Genomic DNA, 19536 nt, shown 5'->3' on the forward strand with positions numbered 1-19536 from the left:
TGTGTGTGTGTGTGTGCGTGTGCGTGTTTCGGAGCGATGGTCACGCAGGTGGCTGCAGTGTCCCGCTAATGGAGATGGATGTCAGCTCAAAAACTGTCTCCACAAACAAACAGGGGGGTGGAGGAGGAGGGGATGGGGAAGAGGAGGTGGAGGAGGAGGAGATGTGTTTCCCCAGCGCTGCCCCTCTAATGAGGAGGTATTGGGCGGTGGGTGGGAGTGAGTCCCTGACTTGATTGGACAGAGGCGCTGGGACATGATGGGCAGGAGAAGTGAGAGGAGGGTTGACAACAGATGATAAGGTGGCGGCGGCGGCGGTGGCGGCGGCGGCGGCGGACGGAGTAACAGTATTCCGACAGGTGTGACGCACGAAGCAGGATGAAGACTGACAGGGACGAATGGGGAGACCACGGCCAACAAATCATCCTCCTCCTCATCCTCCTCTTCCTCCACCTCCTCCCGCTTTGTTTAATCCCCGAAATCGTCCCCGCCGCTTTTCTCCTCACCGCCGTTATCTCTACGTTTTAGGGTCTTTCTGGGCGGGGGAGGCAGGGGGGAGGCAGGAGGCGGGAGGCGGGTTATCTGTCAACAAGCTCTGCGGCAGATAAGAGGAGAAAAGGCAAGGCAGGAGGAGGGAGAGGTGCTGAGGGCCTGCAGGGTTTTATCTCAGACAGCAGCTTTTCACCCGGGGAGAAGATCCGCACGGCGGCAAATGACATCAACGTGCTGAAGAGCCACTACCAAAGTGATCAGCCAGACAGTTGTGAAAAATAGGATTTGGATGAATAGGCAAAAGTTAAAACGGTACAGTTAATTTCAGTCAGCAGTTGGCAGCTGGTGTTCAAATTCCTGTTTCAATAGGGGAAACAATTTGGCTGCTTATTCAGCGACACGTGGCTCTGGTGTTGAAGGTTTTCTCATGAAGAAACTGTTGACTCATCATTATTAGCCCTGTGTTGGCAGCCTTCAGCTAAAACTGACGCTGTGTTGAACCTTTAGGGTGATTGGAAAAGGTTGTGGGAACAGAATTGTTTGTGCTATGAGGCAACCGAAATGTGTTTTTTACTTCTTCTTTTTTTTTTTATCACAATTCAGAGTCCGACTGGGAGAGGCGGCAGCGTTGTGAGCCGTGTTTGCGCCGCGTGGACCAAAGAATCCAGGCACATCTTGTTTGCATCTAACCGTCGTTAGAAGATTCACGTTAGAGTCCAACGTGAGTCTTTAAGGTCTTTGCTTCTTCAAGTTTTGCCAAGTCCCTGTCCGTCTTTGTCGGATTCTCCATGTGTTTACAATGTATCTATATACAGTATATATTCACATGCAATCATCCAGGTCATCTTGATGTAGAAGGGTTAAACTGGGGCAACTGGTCTTGTTCTTGTTGCAAGAACTTCTTCACCCACTGTCTGTGCATCTTTGTGATTTGACCCCTTTTTATAATTTCTCCGAGCGTCTGCCTTCTGCAGAGGAATCCTCCACCGCACTCCCGCGTCGCCCCCTCTTCTCTTCTACCGCAGCGCCTTTGAACTCAGAATTGGCCTCGATTAGTGCGACACTTGAGGCAACACAAAGGGAGAGAGAAGGCAGCAAATAGATGTTTTATATCTCACATGCTGCTGTGATTGTAAGTGGTCCACAAACCTTTGCCTGCTGGACTCAGTTTGGGAGATTTCAACAGACTCTGGAGAGAATACTTTCAACTATGTAGAAACTTTAGGTCGTTTATTGTCGGTGTATTTGGGAGTGAAGGTTAAATTGCATCGACAATTTTCAAGAAAGGGACACATTGTACCGATAAATAGCGGCCAAACAGCCGAGCGCATGGCCTAAAGCTGGACGACAGCTCCCCCGTGTGGATAAATATCATAACAACGGTTAATTGTAAGGTTCCACATTCGACCTACATCAGAGCTTCCTCTCAACTCCAGTGCACCGACACAATATTTACCGAGGGGGGCGGGGCCAAGATGGGAGGAGCATCAGTGCCCTCTGTGACATCACAATGGGCTGATTTCCAAAGCATGTACAATCACACACTTTCAAAAAAAAAAAAAGAACGTGCAAGAAGAAGATTGAAGGCATGGACATGAGTTTGTCATTGTTAGAAAACATTGGTGAAGTGAAAATGTTCACAACGTTGTGCGCAATGTTTTTCTCGTTAAATATCTACAATGCAGTTCAGGGTTCCTGTGTGTTGTCGTCTTCTTTTTCCATCCTCTCCCTCTGTTCCCGGATGGCCCTGCTGCTCTGCTCCAGGTTGGTCCTCAGCTCAGCCAGTTCCTCCCTGATCTCCTCCAGGAGCTCCAGCTTGGACAGCTTCCTGTCGATGGAGGAGAGCACCTCCTCTTCCTCCTCCTTGTGCTCCGCCTCCCCAGGGTGGCTGGGCGGCTTCCAGCTGTCGAGCTCATCCTCGGCCGTCGGATTTGACTCCATGGTTTCCTCCCAGAGTTTGTCAAAGTAGGAGTCGATGAAGGCCTCCAGCTCCTGCAGGCTGCTCCCGTCCCAGCGGTCCAGGAGGAGCTGCAGACCTCCGGACTGGCTGAGCCTCCGGAGGGTCCGCCCCCTCAGCGCCGGCTGGAGGAGGGTGCTCACGCTGACGTTTCCCTCCGCAGGCTGCGGCAGCGCCAAGAGGTTGGCCGGCTGCCGGGGTGACGACCAGCTCGCCGGAGCCTCGCCGCTCAGCCTCAGGTGGAGGTCGTCGACGGAGAACCACGAGACGGGCAGGTTCAGAGTCCACCTCAGTCTCTGCTTGCCCAGCAGCACGGAGGACAGGCCGGACAGGTCTCCGCCCACTATGGTCAACCCGTGTCGGCCCACTCCTCTCCCTGCCGGCAGCGCCACCATCTGGCTGCCGCTGTGACAGGAGCAGAGTGATGGCTGAGTGGCTGGAGCTGCTGGTTGTGACACTGTGAGGGGAAAAACAAAGGGTGAGCTATGAAGACCAGACCTCGAATACACCTAATGTGCTTCAAATCACAGGGGTAAACCAATGATGGGGCTCCTCTGCACTGAATGCTTAATGTTATTTAGATTCAATTATGTGTCGTCTTTCCAAATAGCACACGCTAACGGGGTACAATCACTGGGTAAGTCAAATTGAAACCCAGTACTTTATCAACCACAAATAATTTCAACAAGATCTCGATAGTTGAGTTACTTTACGCTGTGTTTATATGTTTGGTTTGAGAATTGATTTAATGCATCAAGATGTGGAATCAGTGACAGTGATATTGTAGTATCGATTCACGCATTGCTACTTGAAATCTCTGCCGTTCAGCTGCATTGCAAACCTGCTGATTTTGTCCAGAATTAAAATACATGTACAGATTTGTGAACTTAAATCTGACTTACAGTCGTGAGCCTGCTGAGGTCTGCAGCTCGGGAACCTCCTCACGTTCTTCTCCCGCAGCCTCACCACCTGCTGGTCTGCTGCAGGGGACACGCCCCCCCACAGTGGCTGGCCCCTCTCGAGCGCCTCCAGCCTCTCGTCCACCAGCATCTCCTCCACCAGCTCCAGCAGCTCCTTCACCTGAGCTCCGCCTCCTCCGTCTTCCCCCCACCGCCGCTGGTTATCCAGGATGTGGTACCTGTTGCCGCAGCGCTCCAGCAGCCTCTGCAGCGGCTCGCCCTCGCTCTCGATGCGCTGCTCCAAGCTGCCGTCTCCCAGCAGGTCGCCGTGGCTGAACAGCACCAGGGTTCGGCTCCAGGCGCCGCTGCAGGCCTCCAGCTGCCTCTCCAGCGCCTCCCAGTGGGCGTCTCTGAACGAGGCGCTCACGTTGACGACCAGGAGGAGGGCGGCGAGCGGCGGCAGGAGGTCAGGGGTCACAGAGAAGCAGCCCGGTGTGTCCACCACGGTGACGCTCTTGCCGCAGACCGCCGCCTGTCTTTGGCGGCAGCAGGTGGTCTCAGTGTCCGTGGGGAAGAACTCCAGGCCCAGCATGGTGTTCCCACAAGAGCTCTTCCCTGTTTTCCGTCCCCCGGTCAGAACGATCCTGATGTCTGGGAGCGGAGTGAGCTTCTCTGCAGGAAGAAGAGCAAAAGAATCAGCAGAAGGAAACGTGGCTATTGGAAATGTCTTATTGTTAGGCATGCACCAGTACCACTTTTTCACAGAACAAGCAGAGAACAAGAACTTGCATTTGAGTCCGAGTACGGAGGCCATTACAAATTATGCAATTACTAAGATTTCTTTCTTATTATTATTGTTATTCAGAATTCTAACCCACCCAGCTGAGATTTGGCTCTCTGCCTTCTTTCCTCCTTCTTCCTCCTCCTCTCCTTGGCTCTCTCCTGCTCCTCCCTCCTCCTCCTCTCCATCTGCTCCATCACTCCCCGCTCGGCCTCGTAGTGACCGCCGCCACCGGCCAGCGTCTCCTCGATCCTGCCGATCAGTTCCCGGACCTGGAGGCCGTCCCCGCCGGCCCGGTTGTCCAGGACGTGGTACCTGTTGCCGCAGCGCTCCACCAGCCGCCGCAGCGGCTCCCCCTCGCTCTCGATGCACCTCTCGGCGCCGGTGGCCCCCAGCCAGTCCCCGAAGGTCAGCACCACGATGACCCGGCTCCAGATGTTGGCGCCAAACATGTGGAGGTGCTGCTGTGCTGCCCGCCGGTAGGTGTGGGTGAAGGCCCGGTCCACACGGACCAGCAGCAGGAAGACGTGGGGCCCCGGCGGGCAGAGCGTCAGGCTGAGCAGCATCTCTCTGCGGTCGAAGATGCAGCTCTCCTCACGGAAGAAGTTTGTCCACCAGCCGGGCGTGTCCACCACCGTCAGCAGCCTCCCGAACACCAGCCCGCTTGACGGCAGGCTGCGGGTCGTCCTCCGCAGGGATGGGCTGTGGCCTCGGCAGAGGATGGTGTGCATGGTGGAGGTTTTCCCACAACCCTTTGCTCCCAGCAGCACAACCTGGATGTTTGTGAAGGGCCGCAGCCTCCCTGAGAGAGGAAACAACAGTGAATTGTGCATCGTTTTCAGAGACAACAATAATCAATATCTTTTCTCTCCACTAGATGGTGTGAAGTGCTCATTGTTTGGCAGAGATGAAACTCTGACTTGGAATGTAAACCAGGAACAAAAACACTGGAAAATATAGTGTGACACAATGACTAATATCTCACTGTGACTTAAATATGATCTGATTTTTTTTTATTTTTTTTTTGTGTCTCCAGCCATCAATGAACCCAAATCTATTTGTTAGTTCTACTGCTTCTGCCCTTTTCTGGTGTGTTAAAACCAATCAATCACTTTGGGGAATTTGCCCTCTGTGATGTCACAAAGGGCCATGATACCTCGTGCAAGGCAGTGACAACCCGCCCTCTGCCAACCTTGCCAACATGTGAAAGGTGCACCAAAGTGATCTTCCTCCTGGTTTGATGTGTGAAACCCCAGACAGGTAGAAAACTGAACGATGATGATGGATTCACCTCTCAGCAGTGCTCTGTGTCTCCTCATCCTCAGAAGCCTCTGCTGAGCCCTCCCTTCCACCAAGCTCCTCTCCTCCATGGCCTCCAGCAAAACCTCCTCATCCATCTCAAACACTCTCCATCCATTTCCTTCCACGAGCGCCTGGATCTTCTCCAGCAGCTCCTCGCCACCGCCAAGGCTTCCTTCACCCAAAGCCACAGTGTGACACCTCTGACCGCACCTCTCAGCCAGCCAGCAGAGGGCCTCGCTGTCTGCTCCTCCTCCGTGCTCGGGCGGTTTGTGTTGTGAGGTGAAGACCACCATGCAGTGACCCCATACATCCTTGCCGAGCAGAGCCACATGCTCCTCCAGAGCCCTGCGGCGCTTCTCCGTGAAGGTTGAGCTGCTCTTGACAGCGATGAGGAAGATGTGCGGGCCCGGCGAGCACAGGGACACGCTGGTTATAATCTCTCTCTTCACCAGGTCCGGCGTGTCCTTGGCACTGAAGTCGCACCACCAGCCAGGCGTGTCGACCACCGTGAGGAAGCAGCGGCCCACCAGGGCCACCCGGCGGCAGCACAACGTGCTCTCTCTGGTGAGAAACTCCTCTTTTCCCAGGATCAGGTTCCCCAGCAAGGCCTTTCCAGAGTTCCTGCCACCGAGGAGGATGATGCTCAGCTGGGAGGGACGCCAGTGCTCCCCTGGTAGCACAGACACACACGGAGGCAAAAACACAGAAACAGGTGAATGACAAACAGGATGTAGCCTGGAGGGTTTGGTCAAGAGGTTTGTTTAAAAGTGACTGCAGCAGGAGTCTGACTAAAAGTTCTGTATTTTTCCCAGGACCAAGAGAATACACTGTGTTAACTGTTAAGTTAACAAGTGTCAATATTGACTTTTTCTGTTCTTTATCGTAACATAGTGAATATTTTTGAGCTTTTACAAAACATTTTATTGACATGACTGTGACTGAGGACATTGATCAACATTTTGTTGGACAAACAAAAATGCCAATGACAATGATTGATAATATCAAAACACCACACAACATTTTATAAAGGTTCGCTCCACTCCAGATATTTTTAGATGACTGTTTAAATTTAGTTCACTGTTCAAATTCAATTTTATGCAGTTCTGAGTACAACACATTAGACAACATTCCAAGGCAGGAGTCACGTGCTGAAGACTTTTACATTGTCCTCAACAATGAGACAAACAAAAGCAACACAACAGGGGAACATAAATCAAATCCACGGTGTTAGAATTAGACATGACGGACTTACTGGCTGGCAGGTCGCCGGTCGCCATCTCAACCACCTAAATACAGGCAAACCTTGAAAATAACACTGTGACTTCATGAAGGACCGTCCATGTCTCTGGTGACAAATGTGAGTGCGCCAATGACAGCCGTTTGCTTTATGGGTTTATGAGTCTGAAGGTTGTGTGTAATAAGTAATCTGACTCAAAACACAGTGAATGGTGAGAGCCACACCTTCTTGCACCAGGTCGACAGTCCAGTCCAGTTGGTCTGTCACTGAGGGGATATTTATCATTTAGCGCACATGCACATGCACCGCATAAAAACCCAGATGAAGTACACACTGATTCAAAGGGACTGAAATAAAACATTTGGGCTTCAGAAAGCCTAAGTGTGATCAACGAATAAAGGTTTATCTTATCAAAGTGAAAACATTGATGCAACAAACAAATTATTTTATCAGTTTGATGACCAATGTCTAGGCCCTCTGGCGCCACTAATTAGAAGTTAACAGATAACGTACATCTGAATAGATATCTTTGAGATTGATTAAAAAATAAACAATATATCAAATGAATTAACAACTTATCAACTTTGTGATTTCAACTAAAACTATACAGTACAGTACAGTTTCACAATTAGCTTTTAAATGCGTGTGGGTTTTGATAATGATAATGGAAAACTGTGTGTAGACTCTTTTTTTTATGGTAAATTTAAATTATTTCCTTTATCTTTTCGGTCAAAATCGGTCAGCAGACGAAAACCGATTACTTCCGCTTTGTTCTGCCTTAACGCCGCCCCGTTCCGCGGCTCATACAAGTACTGCAGCGAGCGCTCCTAGTACACACAGTGAGCTGAATTTGCCATCCGTGACAGACGGGTGCTGAGCAAGAGCGGCTACGATGTCCGTGAAAATAAGAGTAGAATACTGGTATGTATGCTTTCAACAATAGTCGTTTTTTTGTTTGTTTTTTATTGTGTTCACTTGCCGTTTGTTTAAGTGCTTGATATAGCTTAGTTGCGTCCGTAATATTTCCTCTTTGAAGGCGCTGTTAATGTGAGTTAGCATGCTAGGCTAAGCGGAGCCGGTGGTCGTGGTGCCTGTTTTCTAATCGCCTCGATCTGTTTCCTGCTTTGGTCCTGTTACGTGTAGCGGCGCATGAGGCTACGGGCCCCGCTACGAGGAGCTCTCCCTGGGCGTCAAGGATGAGTTCCCTGAAGCGGACATTGCTGGCTTCGTGGGAAGACAATGTAATGATGAATAGCATACTCATTGACTCATTTGTTTCGACGTTGGGCGGCGCTCGCCTGACCACTGGCTGGTGCACAGCGCTGAACTCTGTTTTTTTTTTTGTTTTTTTTTTTCTGTTATTTTTCACAGCATCCTTCGAGGTTGTCATCAACGAGCAGCTGGTCTTCTCCAAGCTTGAGAATAGTGGCTTTCCGTATGCGGAAGACGTGAGTATTGTGCCAAATGTTGGACTTGTCAAAGATGCTTTGTTTTTGTTTTTTTTGTTCCGTTTTCTATGTCGACGCCGTAGACATTAAATTGTTTGCCATATGTGATTCTGAAGTTTATTAGCATCAGCATTGTTTGCTTTATTACAGAATTAAAAAGTTCTGGTACTCTTAGGGAACATGCTTTCCTCCTATAAAATTTATTTTAATCCGGACTTGATTTAAGGGGGGCGGCGCAATGACTACTCAAAAGTATCTTTCAGTTTCAATTAAGCCATTAATATCTTTCAGTTTCAATTAAGCCATTGGTTTGTACTGAAACACTTTTGTTCTTCAAAACATAAATTAATCATACTTTGACTAGAATAAATGTACAATTTGTTGAAATCTGCTATGTGGCAACACTCACATGATTCCAGTAGCTGCGACCAACGTGCTGGTTGTGACACTAATCCTTGTTTGTTTTTGTTTCTTCTTCAGGTTTTAAAAGCAGTGCAAGATGCCCTCGATGGAAAACCCTTGCAGAAGATCAGCAGAAGCCGGGCGCCCTGCGTCATCATGTAGACCTCCTTCAGCCTTGGCACGGAGACGGTCTGCTGGGAGACTCCAGAGGCTGTTTGTTTAAGCCTCTCGCTGTCTGACACACAGTGCACAGAGGAGGTCGGGTGAAGCCGTCTCTGATGCAGAACACCAAAACTCTCCAGTCTGGCTCCCCTCCTCTGTTCCCACAAAGGTCACTCAGGATGTGAATGATTACTGTAGCTGAAAAAAACAAAAGGTTATGGTATGATGTAACCAATCCTGCAGTGGCCTCCGGCTGGGAACCGGGTTAGGGAGAAGGCGGGACAGTTGTTTGAAGGAGCTCGCATGATTTTTTTATTTTGTTTTCTTTCCAATATCACTTTTTCGGTTTGTTTTGTGTCATTTTCATAATCAAAATCACACACGGTTAAAAATGGGCTTTCCAATGCAATTAAGTGGTTTTTGCATGATACTTAAGATGAAAGTAAAAATGTGTAACATACAGGATGCAAGGTGTTAAAATGTTCTCTCAATTTTTGAATTGGAAACCTTTCAATGCAATTTTTTATTTTTTTTTCTTACTGCAATTTATTTCTGCCAAATGTACCACTGCCCTCTTTCTTTTATTTTTTTACTTTTAAAAAGAGCAACAGTTCAAAACAATAAGGTAGAAATCACTACGTTTGCACTCCTGGACGTTCTGGATTTTTTATTCTTCTCTTGGTGAACGCTACAAACTGAAATAAAGATAACGGTTCTTATGAAACAATCTTTGTCACTTTTTTTTTTACAGCCTTGTTTCAATGACCGCTTTTCTCTCTAATGGCCCGCATTTGTTTTTGGAATTGTCTTCTGTTCCACCGCTGCATGTCGCTGACCTGGGAACCAAGCCAAGCCTGTTTTCCCGAGCTGCACTGCTTGACAACCGCTGCCACTGGTGGCCACTGGGTCAACTCCCGTGATGATGTTGGCCGGCAACCAGCAGTTTGTTTTCATGATGAGATAGAAGGGGCTTTGTGAAGGATAAACCATGCAGCTACAGCAGTGTGGCAGAAAGTTTGACTTTAAAAACAAGGTCTCAAACTTTGACCTGAACCGCTTCTAATGTGATTTACCCAAGACCGGAGACTTGTTGTTTCTCTGAGTCACTGGAGGGGGCGCCAAACTAGTAGAACTGCCAGGCTTCAGTGTTTGATTTCAAGCGACATCCTTTTCAAAGAGAATAGAGGTGTCGTGTCAGAATATTGTATATGTTGGGTCTTTTTTCAAGGCTTAAAGTGGTGTGCATTTGCCTTGTTTTGTTGACACACTGTAACTTTAAATGTCATTGATCACATAAAATTGTTACTTTTGGTAAGCACACCTGGTGGAACTCATTTAATCATTTGCACATTTTACTCTTTTTTTTTTTTCTCTCAAACCTTTCTTCCGCAGTAGAATCCCTGCAAAACCTGTGTGTGTGTTATAAAACCATACAGCGGTGCAGCAGCCCACAGGGGCCGCTGCTGGAAAAGAATTCTAGTTGTGTGTTCCACACTCGCTGGGTAACTACTAGGTGGGTCTTTGCTGCCGGCTCTGCCTCTGAGTGATAACCAGCGTGGAGGCTGTCTGCTCCAACACTGATAGACACCATCTGTCTGCAGAGAGCTCTGAAAACACACAATGCAACTTCAGAGCCCACTGGCTGGGGACTTCTGTAGCACAGTCAGTTGTTGCTGTACAACAGCAGTGTCATGTAATGAGCATGGCCTGTGTGCTGTGAAGCATTTCTCTCTTTACTTTGACAAAAAATGTAAAACAAAAAAAGAAATCTTGATTTTCCAACTAATCACTGAAATGTGCAGTGTGCCCACAGTGTCAAATGGTTTGTTTGGGGATTTTTCTTTACACTTTGCATCTTAGACAGAGTAAGGACAGTCACTGCCACTGTCAAAATTGTTGCTATTCACATTCCACAACTTTTTCGTGTGTGTGTGTCTGATGAGGCTGTTTCATGCCGGCAGGGAGTGTCTGTCTACCGTATGTTAGGACATATGCACTTGTCTGATAGTCCCCAAGGCTGTCGATAACAGCTCAGAGTCGCAGGCCCCTCTGACCTCGGGCTGAACAGCTTCACCTCCCCTCGATGGCGATCGGCTGCCGCCGACTCCTGCCCACACTGTCACGCACTGTTTAGGCGGGCGAGAGGAACTCTGTCGGAGTTGCACTTGGAAAACGAGGGTTGAGATGGTTTCACCTCCCGCCTTCATAGCACATGACAATAAATGACCGGAAGTGTCAGCTGCCAGTCAGATGTTGCGGCGCCCGTCGAATGCTCCATTCACTCAGTGTCATCACACATTTTCTGAGTAGTTCAAGCACATGAGGGGAGGCTGCAGCGTGACGTCAAGCACGTTAGTCTCAGCACATTTTTTCACTCCAGGGTGATCTTGTCACCACTCTGGAGTCTGAGCTAACCATGAGGACCATGACCGCCATGAAACTGAGTGTCTGGCTCTGTCCAGTCCAAGTGTAAGAATGAACATGTGGCAAAAAAAAAAAGAAAGAGAAAAAGGCCAAGAAGTGAACCCTGCAGAACCCCACAACAACAAAAGAATTGTGGGCCTTCAGGATTATTTCTTTCACCAGCCTTCAACCCTGTGTCAGGCTGTCTTATCAGACTGAGGTTTGACCAACCAGTCCACCTTAGAGGATGGACCACCTGACCAACCACCAAGTGGACCTCAGAGGTGTGATGAAGATGCCGGACGTTGAGATACGTCTCTCAGAGTTTGGCTCAAGATGGCAGGAGAAGCGGCCCGTGACAGTGAGGGAATCCCCACCGCGTAAACAAGATGACGCACTCAGATTTTTACCACCTGATAGTGGTTGATGCCCCCTATTCTGCCCCCACATCACCACCCTTTATGCCCCACAGCTGGGCCTCAAACATCCAAACAGGTTCCTCTCCAGCTCGCCGTCATACCTTCAAACTGGTCAACGTTGCAAAGGGCGGAGCGGCACGAATGGGGTTGGGGTATCCCGGCCTCAAGGTGTCCCGAGTCGATAGGCCTTATCTGCCCTGACCCCCTGCCTGGTTGCCCGGCAACCACGGCTTTTGAGGGGGTACAGCACTTTTCAGGTTTACGTAGTTTCGTATGGGTGTTCCCGCTTCGTTTTTTTTCTGCTCTCTTTACTCATCTTTTAGTTGACCTTCAGTTTGACAGGAGCTCGGCCGGAGATCGTCCTGTTTCCAGCGCTGGAGACCAGGTGGGAGGACCTGCATTCAGGTAAGGGTGTGGCCTTCTACACACAGGTCTTGGATACATGACAAGGTTTTGTTAATCTTGAAGGTGAAAGGTTAAATGCGGTTTATACGATTTACAACATGTGACTTGCGGATTCTTCTGTTTTATATAACAGATACAGGGATGGAGGAGTTTTGTTTTTTTTTTTCAAATCCACTTTTACAAAATGAATATCTTGGTTTCCTGTACAACTGGTTTTGGTCAAGTTTAGTCGGCTCATTTGCTTTTTCTCTTTTGAGATGTCCTCGTATGCTGTGCCAAGTTTACTGTGCATTGCTTCTTTTTTTTAGATTTTTTTTCAACTGTGACTGTGGTATTTCCCAATCAATTCTCAGCAATTGGTTACAGATAATGTGTGATTTTCTTTCCAACAAAAGTCACTTGACATTTGTTTTTTCGCTCTTTATGTCGGCCCCCGAGGCGGGAGAAGAGAGAAGACTTTGTTGTCAGCACAGGAGCGTTATACATTTAAAGGAATAATGTCGTGGATTTCAGTTATTTCCATCTAGATGTAATATTCTATGCAGTAATAAAAGTAGTTAGTAGGTTACTGTGGGTTAGCATTGCTGCTGAAGAAAAACAGTGGAGTCAGATTGTAACCGAACGAAAAGGGCGTAACCCCCAAAGATAAGACTCAAGACTTGGGTTTGAAATAATGTACAGCTCAAATTCTCAAAGGCTGGTTGGCCGTCGGTGCCGACAGCCATGCCGAGGGCGGCATTTCAAATAAGCCACCTCAAACAAGGCATCAGTGGCAATTTTTTTCCTCAGTTGCGAAAACACTCCGGACAACCAGACTGAGAATCGATAGTTTTACCTCATTTTGGAGTTTTGGGCCGAAAGGAACCTTTGCTAAACACAAATGTCTCATCAGATCATGAGATTAAAATATTGAATGAATGTGCATTAAAATCACTTTCCACCTCTCTGTTCTATATCCTTCCATTGTTCTCTCACAGGTGAGGAACAGAGGTCTTTGGGAGTTTTAAGAATCAACACCTGATAGACTTCAATGGAAAGCCACTACAGTTTTGAGGAGGTTGGTCTCCTTTGTCCTACTGGACATTGAAAGACAAGGCACATTAAAAAAAAAAAAAAAAAACACAACAACAACAACAACAACACAACAACAACAACATTGCAGCTGTTCACTGCTATGGTAATACAACTTCCGTATATTAAGCATTATCCACCCCTTTCCTTCCTGTGCAGGAGGGTACCATGTCTTTCGAGGACTCTGACTTCCCTTCTCCAGTGAGACTGTGAGTCCTGATGCCCATTTCAGCCTCTGCTGTTTATCATTGCTTCTGTGTTTGTGTAGCACTTTGCACGTGCTTGGCAAATGTGCACACCGCTTCGACTGGGGTTTCAAGTAGATCTACACTGCAAAATACAGTTACAGTAAATGTTTTACAGTGGGAACCTGACAGCGTGCTGTCTGCGTCTGCTGATGGCACAACTACCTGCTAAGATGACGTCTGCAAGTTTAGCTGTCTTCACGTGTTGCTAATCGCTTGCCTGCACTGCCCCCTACCGGTCAAACCGATGACGTAGAAGAGGGTTAGCTTGGCTCACGCTTATTCTTGTTGCAAAGTAATGAATAATAATGAGGGAGTGATTATACAACACTAATAGCAATGTACCTCTAATTTAATCTGCTCAAAAGTTATAATCTGGATAACTACTTTCAATAATTATTATTATTATTTGGGAAAGACCAGTTGGTAAAAAAGAGGTAAAAAGGCTTTTAACCCATCCATTAACAATTTTTTTTTTTTTTAAGATTTATTCTAAACACACACACACACACACACAGTAGCTATCATTTCAATTATTTATATCTTTAGAGTGAAAAGCTTTCCCTGCATCCACAGGTCTCCACCCGTCTTCAATGGCGTCGGTGACATGAGGAGGAGGAGGCTGGAGGAGGAGGAGGGCGAGGAGATGGAGCCGCCTTTGCAGGCCATCGTCAGCATCCCCAGGGAGTCAGATGGTAGCTTCCCCCTTGCGGTCCACCTGCCCTGACCACTCAAATTTCCTTAACCATGGGGCGTGCACTCAAATCACCTTCTCTCTGTCTCCTTCATTCAGCTTACCTGAACAAGAACACCAACGCCACCACACGAGGGGACGCCCAAGTCAGTCATAAGTCATAATTCTTTCCTCCATTGTTTCGACACCGTTTTCCGCCATTGTTTTTTTTCTTTCTTTTTTTTTAATAACGAGGCGTCATGCGTCTGTCACAGGCCTACGTGGAGCTGAATGAGTTCCAGGACAGTTTCTGGCAGGAGACGGCTCGCTGGCTGGGCTACGAGGAGAACCTCAACCCGGCCACGGGGCAGTGGGGATCTTCTCACATCTCCTGTCTCACCTTCAAGAGTTTGCTGCAGCTCCGCAAGGCCATGAGTACAGGTGACTTAAAAAAAAAAAAAAAGACAGAAAGATAGAAACCGCACTACACAACGACAGAGTGCTGGTGCATGTTTGATGAGGTGCACGGTGAGAGCAGCTCCGATGCCCTGCAGGTGCAGTCATCTTCGACCTGAACGCCAGCAATCTGTCCACGGTGGCTGACAAGGTGGCCGACGAGCTGCTGAACAAGGACGAGATCCGTGCCAGCGATTACGACAGCCTGAAGAGGGCTCTTGTCATGAGGCGCAGGTGACACAAAGGACCCCCACTTTCTCCCTTATTTTGTTTTTGTTCCAAAAAAGCGCTAAACATTTTAAGTTGTTTTGGTTTTTTTGTTTTTTCAAACACCTTCAGTCAGTCTCAAGCTGAACCTGAGGCCTCTGGAGATATTCAAATGCAGACCTTTTCCATCAGCAAGAAGGTAAATTCCTGAGATGTTTCGAACGCACAGCGCGTCGGTCTTTTCCATCATTGGCTGATCTTCATCTTCTGGCTTCTTGCAGAGGGACAGCTCTGACAACATGGAGGGGTCCATTGTCCTCTCAGGTATATCTGTGTAGAGTCACACGAGTCTGTCCCTTTGTCGTAGCTCCAGTACGTATGTGGCTAGCAGCATCTGTTATGTGTCTTTTTTTTGTCAGGTGAACTGGACTTCCTGCAGAAACCAGCGGTGGCATTTGTCCGGTTGAGGGACTCCATGGTGATGGATTCTGCACTGGAGAGCCCCGTCCCTGTGCGTTTTGTCTTCGTGCTGGTGGGGCCGAGCCGGAGCGACATGAACTACAGCGAGATGGGACGAGCCATGGGAGCTCTGTTGGCTGACTGGGTGAGGAAAAAACACACAAATAAAACTAAGAGACACGCAGCTTCTGGGCCTCGTGGTTAAAGCCGATGTCTCTGCCCCAACAGGTGTTCTGTCTGGAGGCCTTCCTGGCCCAGACGGACACGGACGTGACCAATGCCATCGCCGACTTCATGGACTGCAGCATTGTGATCCCGCCCACTGACATCCAGGATCCAGAGATGCTCAAGCCAGTCATCAATTACCAGAGGAGGATACTGCGCGACAGACTGCGCCCCGCCGACACTCGCCTCGCTTACGGCGACAGGGAGAAAGGTCAGCAGGACTTGAGGACGTAAAGCAGCCGCATTTTCCTGTGTTATCATTCCACTGCAACTCTTAAAACATCAGATTAAAGTCTTCCGAGCTATATCAAGATCAGCTGTATCACTGCAAAGACTGCAAACTGGCAAAAACAACTTGTGTGTTAAATCACGTTTTGAAAAGAAAAAAATAATTTCTGAAAATGATCATTGTAATGAGAGAAGTAAATAGATTTTCACCCTTCGAGTCTTTTTGCCATTTGCAGGAGAACAAAAATTGCCTGAATATAAATCCTGACAACGTTTAATTGCTGTAAACCGAGAGAATGACCAGCTTTGTTTTTCTTCTTTTTGCCCGGCAGTTGAGAAGCCTCCCCAGGAGCCGCGAGAGGACCCGCTGGCCCGCACTGGCTATCCCTTTGGTGGGATGGTGAAGGACCTAAAGCGCCGATACCGCCACTACATCAGTGACTACACCGACGCTCTGAGCCCTCAGGTCCTCGCCGCCGTCATCTTCATCTACTTTGCCGCCTTGTCCCCGGCCATCACCTTCGGGGGGCTCCTATGTAAGACGGCGCTCCTTAAAAATTCAGATGTGAGAGGTGGCGTCTCCTCTCCTTTCCCAACTCAGTTTGTTTTATTCCGCTGTCTCTCCACTCTCAAGCTGACAAGACAGAGAAAATGATGGGCGTGTCGGAGCTTATGGTCTCCACCAGCCTCCAAGGAATCATCTTCTGCATCATCGCCGCCCAACCGGTCCTGGTCATCGGTTTCTCCGGACCACTGCTTGTCTTTGAAGAGGCTTTTTATGTTGTACGTGCAAGTTGTAAAGACATTTGCCGTCTCCTAAAGAGGAATCAGCAATCGACTCACTGTTCCTCATCTCATCTTATCTCATCTCATCTCATCTCATCTCATCTCATCTCATCTCATCTCTGTCATTTTGCACCAGTTCTGCAAGTCCCAAGGCATTGAGTATATTGTGGGCCGCATCTGGGTGGGAATGTGGCTCATAGTGATTGTGGTGATCATCGTGGCCGTGGAAGGCAGCTTCCTGGTCAGATTCATCTCCCGCTTCACTCAGGAAATCTTCTCCATCCTCATCTCACTCATTTTCATCTATGAGACCTTCAACAAGCTCTTCAAGGTTTTTCTTTCTCCTCATCCCCATCCATTCGCCCACCAGTTGCTCACCACAGACGTATGCGGAAGGGGAAGCTACCCTGTTTCACCATCACTTGTCCGTCTTCTCACCTTCAGATCTTCAAGACCCACCCACTGATCCTGAACTATGAGCATCTGAACGCCTCCAAAGACAATCCCTTCCACCCCCTCATCAGTGAGCACAAGGAGGTGCATGCCGACGGCAACGTGACCATTCACAAGGTGGAGATCGAGAGGCCCTACCCCAACACCGCCCTGCTCTCCATGTGCCTGATGTTTGGCTGCTTCTTCATCGCATACTTCCTGCGCATGTTCAAGAACGGACATTACCTCCCCGGAATGGTGAGACCACAGTATTTTTTTAGCAGCAGGACCTGAAGATCAAGGTTTTGTCTATTGGGTTCTGTGATTTTGACCTTTGTGCACCGTTGACCTTTTCCAGATCCGTCGCCTGATTGGTGACTTTGGTGTCCCCATTGCTATTTTCATCATGATTGCCATCGATATCTGCATTGCGGACGCTTATACTCAGGTGGGTGTTGTGTGGAAGGAAGTGCTCTCACAAATAATCAATATGACATTTTTTGTTCGTATTTTTTGTCTTTTTTTTTTTTTTTTTAAGACAGAAGAAGTATCTCACACACCATCTCATTCCTCTTTAGAAACTGGTTGTGCCAAAAGGAATTGAGGTGACCAACCCCAAAGTCAGAGGCTGGTTCATCAACCCCATGGGTGAAAAGAAGAACTTTCCAATCTGGATGATGCCGGCCTGCTGCGTTCCCGCTCTGCTGGTGTTCATCCTGATCTTCCTGGAGTCCCAGATCACCACGTGAGTGGTGCTGGCAGCGCAACAATTGCAGTCCGACCGTGACCTTAAGTGTGAAAGAATATCTCTCTCTCTCTCTCTCTCTCTCTCTCTCTCTCTCTCTCTCTCTCTCTCTCTGTCTCTCTCTCTCTCTCTCACTCTCTTTGTGTGAAACCTCAGGCTGATTGTGAGCAAGCCTGAACGGAAGATGTTGAAGGGATCTGGTTTCCACTTTGACCTGCTCCTCCTTGTCATCATGGGGGGGATCTCGTCTATTTTCGGCGTTCCCTGGTTGAGCGCCGCCACCGTGCGATCGGTCACCCACGCCAACGCCCTCACCGTCATGTCCAAGGGCCCCAAACCAGAGATCGAGAAGGTGGTCGAGCAGAGGGTCAGCGGCATTCTTGTAGCAATCTTAGTTGGTGAGTGCTGCCATCTACTGCGCTAACTCAGACACAGCACGGTTTCCCTTCTCTCGCCCTCTCTCACTCCCCTTCTGTGATTTCCAGGTGTTTCAATTTACATGGAACCCATCCTGAAGATGATTCCCATGACTGCTCTTTTTGGCATCTTCCTCTACATGGGTATCACCTCTCTGAGTGGTATCCAGATGTGGGACCGAATCCTTCTGCTGATCACGCCAAAGAAATACCACCCCTCTGATGCCTATGCCACCAGGGTATGTGAGCGACTCATGATCCTATTAACACTTGTCCACCGAATACAGTCTCGTGTGTGTCCAAGTGAAGTTGTTTCTATGCCCTTTGTGGTATTTTTCTGCGTCTTTATGTGTTTGTATTTTGTACCGGTTAGTCTTTTTGTGTCTCTTTGATGACTTATCCTCTAATTTTGTGTTTGCTGTAGTTTGTTTTTTCTTGTGCTTTTCTTTCATTTGCATTTCATATGTTCTAGATTTCTTTAGACTTTCTGTAAAGTATTTCAGTTTAAAAAAATTTAATAACTTTTTTTTTTTTTTTTTTTAATGCAGGTGTCAACCATGCGGATGCATCTTTTCACTGCAATTCAGCTGGTGTGCCTTGCCCTCCTCTGGATGGTGAAGATGAGCCCCTTCTCTCTGGCACTTCCTTTCGTTCTCATCCTCACCATCCCTCTGCGTATGGTCATGACAGGCACATTGTTCTCCACCTTGGAGATGAAATGCGTAAGTGTATCTCTGTTTGTGCATTTCTGTCACACATAAACACTCACATGCACGCGCGCACACACACTGTTACATCATGTTATTTATGATTTATCTAATGTACATGGTTTGTTTGTTTTATAGCTGGATGCAGATGATGCCAAAGTGACATTTGAGGAGGAACCCGGGAAGGATGTGTACGACGAGTGCCCATTTCCATAAACAGCGCTGCATCATTATTGTTTTAATCACAAACGCTGGCCAGTATTTTAAGATACGCAATTGTACACGTTAACAACACATTTCTTTTAATTTGCAAGTATATTTAATTTAATTCTTCTTATGCATCAATTATTCATGCAGCTATTGTTTTTATTTACATGACATATCTTTTATTTATATATTCACACTATTATGGTTGTATGAGGAGTACCTTTTGTTTCCTAATTTAGGATGTTTAGGTTTTAAAAGAAAAGAATACATGAAACACAGAGGTATATACATTTATGTTTATTTCTTTTCACACAAGAAAATTGTAGGTTCAAACTGAATGACAGTGCCACGTTGCACATCTGACCGTGTTGCATTATGAGTCCACTTGACCCAGTGTTCACAACTTTGCCTAAGATAACTTTGATGCGTTTCTCAGGTTTTCCCAACTATACGCATTGTGTTTGACTTTGAGAACAAATTTGTCCCTGCTGAGCTGACCTGAAGGGATGATGTACTTATATCTGATTCTTAGTATGTAGTTGTTTTAAGAATGTAATAAGGAAAGCGTAGGTGTATTGAGGATGATAGTTACAGTAAGAGACAATTGTTTGAGAGGGATTTTAAAGCCTATTTGTATATGACATTATGATTATTTTTGTGTGTTACACTGTGCTTTTGTGTGTGACTTAAACACTGTACATGTTTGGGATTTACACTTTATTAAAAATAAAAACAGCTTTCTTTGTAATCCCACTCATCTGTAACCCAAAGACTT

At 47.5% G+C, this 19536-nt stretch overlaps 3 protein-coding genes across 3 annotated transcripts; 2 read left to right on the forward strand and 1 right to left on the reverse strand.

Moving 5' to 3' along the window:
- Positions 1-1704: 1704 nt before the first annotated feature.
- LOC142896754 (uncharacterized) lies at positions 1705-7291 on the reverse strand. Its single transcript, XM_076038636.1, has 6 exons — positions 6890-7291; positions 6681-6730; positions 5418-6098; positions 4224-4928; positions 3349-4017; positions 1705-2903 (listed from the first exon to the last, which is right to left on the reverse strand). The coding sequence occupies exons 2-6, from the start codon at positions 6703-6705 to the stop codon at positions 2176-2178; spliced, it is 2808 nt and encodes a 935-aa protein (XP_075894751.1). The 5' UTR covers positions 6706-6730; positions 6890-7291; the 3' UTR covers positions 1705-2175.
- Positions 7292-7425: 134 nt separating this feature from the next.
- Positions 7426-9404, forward strand: LOC142896755 (migration and invasion enhancer 1-like). The gene is made up of 4 exons (XM_076038637.1): positions 7426-7586; positions 7809-7906; positions 8037-8113; positions 8594-9404. The coding sequence occupies exons 1-4, from the start codon at positions 7558-7560 to the stop codon at positions 8675-8677; spliced, it is 288 nt and encodes a 95-aa protein (XP_075894752.1). The 5' UTR covers positions 7426-7557; the 3' UTR covers positions 8678-9404.
- Positions 9405-11751: 2347 nt separating this feature from the next.
- Positions 11752-19514, forward strand: slc4a1a (solute carrier family 4 member 1a (Diego blood group)). Its single transcript, XM_076038460.1, has 21 exons — positions 11752-11904; positions 12882-12961; positions 13135-13184; positions 13797-13915; positions 14014-14060; positions 14169-14334; positions 14448-14583; positions 14689-14755; positions 14838-14880; positions 14976-15160; positions 15244-15451; positions 15801-16004; positions 16103-16251; positions 16391-16585; positions 16699-16944; positions 17045-17134; positions 17265-17431; positions 17588-17829; positions 17917-18086; positions 18396-18569; positions 18693-19514. Exons 2-21 carry the CDS (start codon positions 12935-12937, stop codon positions 18768-18770), a joined length of 2763 nt encoding a protein of 920 aa, XP_075894575.1. The 5' UTR covers positions 11752-11904; positions 12882-12934; the 3' UTR covers positions 18771-19514.
- Positions 19515-19536: the final 22 nt, after the last annotated feature.

Source organism: Nelusetta ayraudi, unplaced genomic scaffold, assembly GCF_046127955.1.
Source record: "Nelusetta ayraudi isolate G7.1 ecotype Tasmania unplaced genomic scaffold, CSIRO-AGI_Nayr_v1 ptg000057l, whole genome shotgun sequence".
Classification (NCBI taxonomy): domain Eukaryota; kingdom Metazoa; phylum Chordata; class Actinopteri; order Tetraodontiformes; family Monacanthidae; genus Nelusetta; species Nelusetta ayraudi.